Genomic DNA, 7850 nt, shown 5'->3' on the forward strand with positions numbered 1-7850 from the left:
ATAATGTCAAATCGCACATCGTTAAAACAACAATTACGATATTATCGCAGACGATATATATCGCACACCCCTACCAGCAAGTCCACCTCTGAATGGCTGAAGAAAAACAAAATGAAGACTTTGGAGTGGCCTAGTCAAAGTCCTGACCTGAATCCTATTGAGATGCTGTGGCATGACCTTAAAAAGGCGGTTCATGCTCGAAAACCCTCCAATGTGGCTGAATTACAACACTTCTGCATAGATGAGTGGACCAAAATTCCTCCGCAGCGCTGTAACAGACTCATTGCAAGTTATCGCAAACGCTTGATTGCAGTTGTTGCTGCTAAGGGTGGCTCAACCAGTTATTAGGTTTAGGGGGCAAACACTTTTTCACACAGGGCCATGTAGTTTTGGATTTTGTTTTCCCTTAATAATAAAAACCTTCATTTAAAAACTGCATGTTGTGTTCACTTGTGTTATCTTTTACTAATATTTAAATCTGTTTGATGATCTGAAACATTAAAGTGTGACAAACATGCAAAAAAATAAGAAATCAGGAAGGGGGCCAACACTTTTTCACACCACTGTATGTGGTTTTGATTATCATTAAAAAAGACAGGAACATCTTTCTCCTCATTATAGACATATAAGAGCATTGATAGACTGATCCCAGCTAACAGGGAGCGTTCTCAAAATGTTCCTGCAAGGTTCTCTAAAAGTTATGAACAAACGTTCGTTTCAAATCTGGTCTTTAATAATGTTCTTAAAATGTTAGCACAAAGCATTTATACATCATTTATGGATCGTTTTTTCATGGAACATTTAACCTTTAAATATTAGCTACTACTTGTTTCAGAATGTTGAGAGAAGATTCAAAAGTTACATTCCCATAATGTGTGCAAAATGATCAAATGGAATGTTCCCTTAACATTTGCATAACCAAGAAGAAAAAAAAAACGTTTTAAAACATTTTAAAAACTGGACATTTTGTACATTCAGAGAACATTTATAAAAATACAATTTTCATAACTTAATGGGAGTGTTAACAAATTGTTCTTAGAACATATTTTTGTTAGCTGGGATGCTGAAACTATTGTAATAGGCGTCAGAACAGCATTTGATTTTAGTGTCATCTAATGGATGTGACAAATCTGCTTTAGTTCTCTACAGAAATCTCTATGAATATGAGAGAGTGTGATGTTGTTTGCTGTTGTTTACTTATCTTCATTTGTGTCTTCAAGACCAGCAGCAGAAATAGGTCTTTCCATCTCACTTTCCTTCTTCATTTTCACCTTATTTTCTCAGTATATTTGCACAGAGTTTGTCACTCTTGGCTCTCATCATGCTGAATGAATGATCTGTGAGTTTTGTGGGTTTTCAGATCTTCTGAAACATTAAGAAACAAATCATCATTGTTTTAGTCACGTGTCATAATGACATGACATATTTCTTGTAGCTAAAATAGTATAGCTTGGCTTACAACAGTCATGGGTTCAGTTCCCAAGGAATGCATGACCTAATGCAATGTAAGTCGCTCTGGATAAAAGCAAAGTCCCTTTAAGCAGGGCTGTACGTTAACTTTTATTTCACATAGCACTGGTGCTACAGAGGGATAGTGTTTCATTTTTATACCATCATTTACTCAAGTTATTTTAAACCTGAATTAGTTTCTTAGTTATTTTGAAGAATGTGGGTAACCAAGCAGTTGCTGGTATTTTATTCCTACTGTAAAAGTCAGTTGGGTGAACTATCCCTTTAATGACAGTCAGCAGCATTTTTAGTAGCTACTGTCCCTTTAAGAGCTTCATGCGTTTCTCTCTCAACTGTTTACTTTAATTTTAGACATAACCAACTGTGTTTATATGTAAACCTTGTGTGTTTTTGACAGTATTAGACGCTAAATCAATCAGACGCGAAAGACAACTTAGACCAATAATCAGGCGCTTTTTGACAGGCTCTCAGTGTGAGCGCACTTCATGAGTATGATATATGTCGCACTGTACAGCACTACTTTAAGGCAAGTCATGTCACTCAGCGGCCATCTTTGAAATGCCTCTCGGGCATGCAAGTGCAGCTCCTAGCTCTTTGAATGGGGAAACATCAAATTCTCCAAAACCGTTCGCCAAGCTTATGATTCAATTTCAGATTTGAAATCACCAATGAAATCTGACAACAACAGTCTCATAAATGTTGTTTCTTTTGCTCAAATAGCGATAAAAAAGCTTTTTTCAGGCTATACCAGCCAGTGTGCATGCGCAGTCCTGAGTGCACGTCTCAGAACGCTGACTGTTTCTATAGCAACCGGGACTTCTAATGGCAGCTGCAGTAACGCGATGACTTTACCGATTAGCGATTGGCTCTTTTACTCAGAAGGCGGGGCTTCGTTCAATAGAGCGGCCATATTGAGCATTGCATTTTTCCTCATTCAAAACTATAAAAGTGACACGTCTTGGGTATTCTATAGTGTTTGATAAAAGTGCATGTGATGAATACACAAACCACCATCATTGCCTTTGAATGTCCATTACCTGGCATCTCAGCCAGTGCTCATCAGTGTTGTTTACTGCAGATTTTATTGCGTGCAGTAATGTTGCATACTGTGTAGTGTACATTCTTCAGCAGTAGTGTGATGTAGTCTGCACATTCACTGAAGTGCATTTTAGCATCATAGTTAAGCTCTGCTGATCTGCTGCAGTCACTGTGTGGTTTGATGCCTTGATTAGCGCCTGACGCTTTATTTAAAATGACAAGAGAAACGCAACACTCAGACTGAGAGTAAATAAGTGAACTGAAGTCTGCTGCGTTTGTGTGTGTGTGTGTGCATACACTGGACATATCTTCACATATCTGTAACTGCATGAATGCATCTGTGCTGTACTGTCAGTTATCTGAATGAAAATGAGTTAATGTATGAGAACATGCAGTATGTGCTGCACGCGTGTGTGTGTGTGTGTGTGTGTGTGTGCCCATGTAGGTTTCATATGCTTTCACAGCATTAGTAGGTCCATGTCTGGACAGTTTCCTACACTGAAGCACTCTGGGTAATGAGCTTAGTGTCACAATGAGCAGTGCTTTCATTCACAGGATATTTATGCAGCTTCCATTTTAAGACACAACGAGGATTATGTTTACACACACACACACACACACACACACTGATTCATTCAGTACATGAGCTTCATTGCACTGCTGCTGCTGTGATTCTGGTGTGTGACTTTGACATGGCAAGGGCTTTTTCTTTTAGATAAAGCAGGAAATATAGGCCTAAAATGCATTACACAATTTCACATGTTTTTTATTATGATTGCAAAACATACTGGTGGCCTTATGAGTTCAGTTTCTCTAATACGCACTGGCCACAATTATTGGCACCCCTAGAAATTATTATGAGTAAAAGTACATTCCCATTCATATTTATAATTGTCCATTAATGATTTCCTGTTTCACAGGAATATATATATTAGGGAACACAAAGACCAAATTCCCTCAATCATCCATCACAATGAGAAAAACAGAATAATTGTTGAGCTTCACAAAAAAGTGGCTGTAAGAACATATCTATTCTCATTTCCACCATCAGCACAGTAATTAAGAAGTTCCAATCAACAGGAAATGTTACAAATCTGCCTGGAAGAGAACTTCGGAAAAACATTTATTTCATAACATTTTTATAACATTTTCCCCCATTTTCAATTGTTTTACTTCATTGAAAGGTTAGATTTTTGTGAATTTTTAAAATAAAAATCAAAAGGATTAACAATGCAGATATATTTTCACAGGCTTCCTTGTTCATATTTACCAAGGGTGTCAATAATTCTGACAATGACTGTGTGTGTGTGTGTGTGTGTGTGTGTATATATATATATATATATATATATATATATATATATACATATATATATATATATATCACCATTATGTTCACTTTAGCTTTAGTTTCGTTTTCATGGACTCTTATTGTGTTTATGGACTCTTTATTATGCAAAAAAAAAATATATAAATATATATTTTTCGGATGTAAGCATCAAAACAATGCCCTACCATATTGCAATGCATCAAAGCAGTCAATACAGCACAGTGAAGAATAACTTAAAGAGGTTGCCAACGTTTACTAAATTGTGGACTAGCTTTGACTCTTGCTGCTGATTTGAACGATGCTTCCTTTTCTGATGTTCATTAAAATTTTCTGTCTTTTTCCACTGTCACTCGAAATTTGTCTGTTTTGAATCGTTGTTACCAAAGGCGAGACACGTGAAGAAAAAATAAACGATCAGTTGTGTGCCGAAACAGGCCAGATAAATCACTTCTGAAGGGCTAAACGACCACTTCTGAAGGAAGGAAATCTGAGGAGTGAATGGCGCGTTCGACCAGTATTAGGCTACGTTCACACTGTCAGTTTTTGGGATTGACAACCGCATTTACTTACAGGTGTGAGTCTCGAAATGTCACGTTCACACAGCAACTTACAGTAGCATCTTGGATACTGTCTGTATGAATGTGCAACGGGAGTCAAGCCTGTTTTACCAGTAACCATAGCAACAGTGACCAAAGTAATATCAAAGATGGCGACATCCATAAAACTGAAAGGCTTATCACTTTCTGACACGACAAGAGTCCAATTGAGCCGCAAGGAAAACACGCGCTTGTGCAGCAGAGCGGCTCTCTCGCACTGTATGATGTGATAGACAACTAGTTGTCCAGTTCTGTTCTGTTCACACAGCATGGGTTTTCAGAGAATGCAGTTGGGAGTTCTGAAAATTTACGGGTGTGAGTTCTGTTACAGAATGCGGTTGTCACGCCTGAAAATAACCGTACTCTGTGTGTGAACGTAACCGTATTAAGAACTCAAATACAGGACTGACAACCGTATTCTGCTGCTGTGTGAACGTGGCATTTAGAGTGGATGACATAGTGACGTCTGGGTGGCGGCCGCACCATCAGCCAATCCATACGGGCTTCAGACAATCGGAACAAGGGATGAACCTATGAAAGAAAACTCTTATTTACATCACGCCTGCACTTAGTCATGAGATGATTCACAAGTAGTGGTCGACCGATATTGTTTTTTTGTTTAAATAGTTTAAAGTTTGTCAATCGCGCGTCTCCAGTGAAGCTGAACTCTCCTCCTGTCCGCATTCAATTCACACGGATCGACCGTCACGCAGAGAACACGCGATCATGCAGGATACAAATGCACACTTCACAAGATCTCACAACTGGATCCGACTTAAGTTTGCAAGGTTTTTGAAATTAGATGTTCATTAGACATTCAAAGATTTGTTTAAATGATATAAATGCGTATTTGCTGAATGCTGACGACAAACAAGAAAGTATTATAATGTTTGCCTTTCTATTACTAATAATATAAAAGCAATCGTTATAATACTTTTTGTATACATTTTAATTCCTTTGTTTAACCGTTCTATCTGATTATTAGACAGACGTATTAGATAATCCATATTAGACAGAACTGAACGACAACAGCGAACAAGAGGGAGATTGTAAGCACTGTGTACTCAGGCGCTACCGTTCTCAGCGCCGTCAAAATAAAAGTCCGTCGCACCATCAAAATAAAAGTCCCACCTAGAACGCATCGGCCAAACAGGAAAACTTATCGGCCCATGCCGATATTTGAAAAATGCCAAATATCGGCCCATATATTGGCCTTGGCGATATATCGGTCGTCCACTATTCACAAGTGTGCAAAACTGCACTTAATAAAGTGCACTTTCAGTGGTGAGTAAATTTTGACAAACTAAAACGTTTCTGAATGGCCATTGCGTTCATTGGCTACATTGCTCAATGCGGCAAAAACATGTAAATAGCTGTCCAGAGCGCAAACGCAAATACGCACTGGATAGTTTGCCAGATCTTTAGTTGCTTTTGCTTTCATTTGAGGGTATTTAGCACCCTCTAGTACCCCCGTAGAACCAATTGTGATTGGGTACCAGTATTTATCAAAATTTCTAGCGATGCATCTTAAATTTGTGTATTTTTCCCGCTATTATTGATATTTATAATCAAATAAGGACAGTATGTGATGTTAAGAAATGAAACTGATGCAATCAGAGCTGAGTATATATGAGCATCACAGCTCAATGCATCATGCACTAACTGCAACACAGCTTTGTTGATTTGAGTGTCTGAAAGCATCACATTGAACAAATGCTGTAGGTCTCAGCCAGTTTTAGCCCAGCGCTGGACGTCATGACTGGTGTATTTATGGGTGGCTGTATGACCAGGCCAGACGCAGCATTATATAAACAGGCTTAACACACAGGAAGTGCCCTGGAAGGATCGGATGGTATTAGAGATGCTGTAAATCCTGTTCATTCATCAGCATTAGATCCACATTCACATTCTCAGCCAGGCGCTGGTTCATTTACATATCTAAATATAAAATACCGCTGTATGTTTATGAGGTGATGTGAATCTACTTTGTGTCTGCTGAATGCTGTGTTCTGATTCACCAGGTGTTCAGACAGAGCGTTTGTCTGTGTAATTCCCTGCTGATGTCATTTAGCAGATGATGTCATTTGTGTTTGAACAAAACAGAGCTCGGTTCTGATTGGCTGGATGTGACATCATGTTGGAAGGTGGTACAACAAATAGTTGTGGATTGTTTTGAGGCCATTTATAAAATTATTTTTATAAAATTATAATTTTAAAAAATAACTAATGTCAACAAATGTTTTTATACTTTTCATTCAAATTATTTAAAAAATCACTGATGATCACAAATGGTGGTGAGTTGAGTACCAAAATGGGCTTTTGTGTTTGAAGCTCATAATGATTTTCTTTACGCAGGGTTTTAGAGTGTCAGGATCTGCCGATAGTGAATGGCCAGTGTGATCCGTACGCCGCTGTGTCTTTACTTGGCCTCTCCAGGTAAGATCAAACCTGAAAGCTCATCCAGTTTACAAGTGCTGATTAAGTCTGTCCAATGGCACGGTTCCCACCGCCATCAGGACAGCAGTTCAAGGCTTAGTGTGTGTCCTCAGAAAAATAAATGTACCTCATCACTACATGCATTGCTTTAGAAATGTGTGAAATATTAGAAATTTAGTATTTCTCTGAGATTAACCACAACCAGAATTTTCAACTATTGAAGCTTTTCAGTGTCACGTCCCAAGCCAAGCCCTGTAATGAATACTTTACACAGTGAAAACTAAATAAAACAAACCTTCAATTATTAATGATTTAAAAATCTAATTTCATTAATTTAAAAATACACACATATTATACATATAATTATTAATAAATACATTACCATTTAAAGGTTTGGGGGTTGGTAAGATTTTTAAATGTTTTTTTAAAGAGGTCTCTTCTGCTTACCAAAGCTACATTAATTTACAGTCACTTTTGATCAATTTAATGCATCCTTGATCAATAAAAATACTAATTTAAAGGTGACATATCATGAAAATCTGACTTTTCCAGGTTTTAAGTGCTATAATCAGGTCCCTGGTGCATCTACCAACCAAGGAAACGTGAAAAAGATTAACCCAGTAACTTTGTTTTGGTAAGCCTTTTTCCCCAAGCGTCTAAAAAAATGAGCGCGTCTGATTTTTTTGGTGACGTGGCAAAGGGATCTCATTATAATATTACTGCCGCTTAATCTGTAAGTTTCCACCCACGTTGCCGTCATTTTGATTTCACAAGCGACAACGGTGTACCAGTTCTAATGCCATGGCGAAAGTTTGAGCAAAACACGCTAACTCTTCTGTCTTGGCTGCACAGACGAGCACAGAACACTGTTTAGATTCCCAGCCTCAGAGGAGACAAGAGAGCAGTGGATTTATTGATTTATTTACTGTATATTGCTGCTGCCACACAGATCTAAAATAAACTGCGATTTATTTCCCAGCTGT

General features: G+C 38.0%; 1 protein-coding gene across 5 annotated transcripts in view; it reads left to right on the top strand.

The window, feature by feature from the left end:
- Positions 1-7850, top strand: part of rasa3 (RAS p21 protein activator 3) — a 76986-nt gene that overhangs the window by 47216 nt on the left and 21920 nt on the right. For 4 of the 5 annotated variants that reach the window (XM_016456866.1, XM_016456867.1, XM_016456868.1 and 1 more), the window contains exon 6: positions 6787-6867. The exons of the other annotated variant lie outside the window; for it this stretch is intronic. In XM_016456866.1, coding sequence (XP_016312352.1) covers positions 6787-6867 — 81 coding nt within the window. The remainder of the gene's footprint in view (positions 1-6786; positions 6868-7850) is intronic. 5 annotated transcript variants of the gene reach the window in all.

The sequence above is a fragment of the Sinocyclocheilus anshuiensis genome, unplaced genomic scaffold, assembly GCF_001515605.1.
Source record: "Sinocyclocheilus anshuiensis isolate Anshui unplaced genomic scaffold, SAMN03320099.WGS_v1.1 scaffold856, whole genome shotgun sequence".
NCBI classification, from domain to species: domain Eukaryota; kingdom Metazoa; phylum Chordata; class Actinopteri; order Cypriniformes; family Cyprinidae; genus Sinocyclocheilus; species Sinocyclocheilus anshuiensis.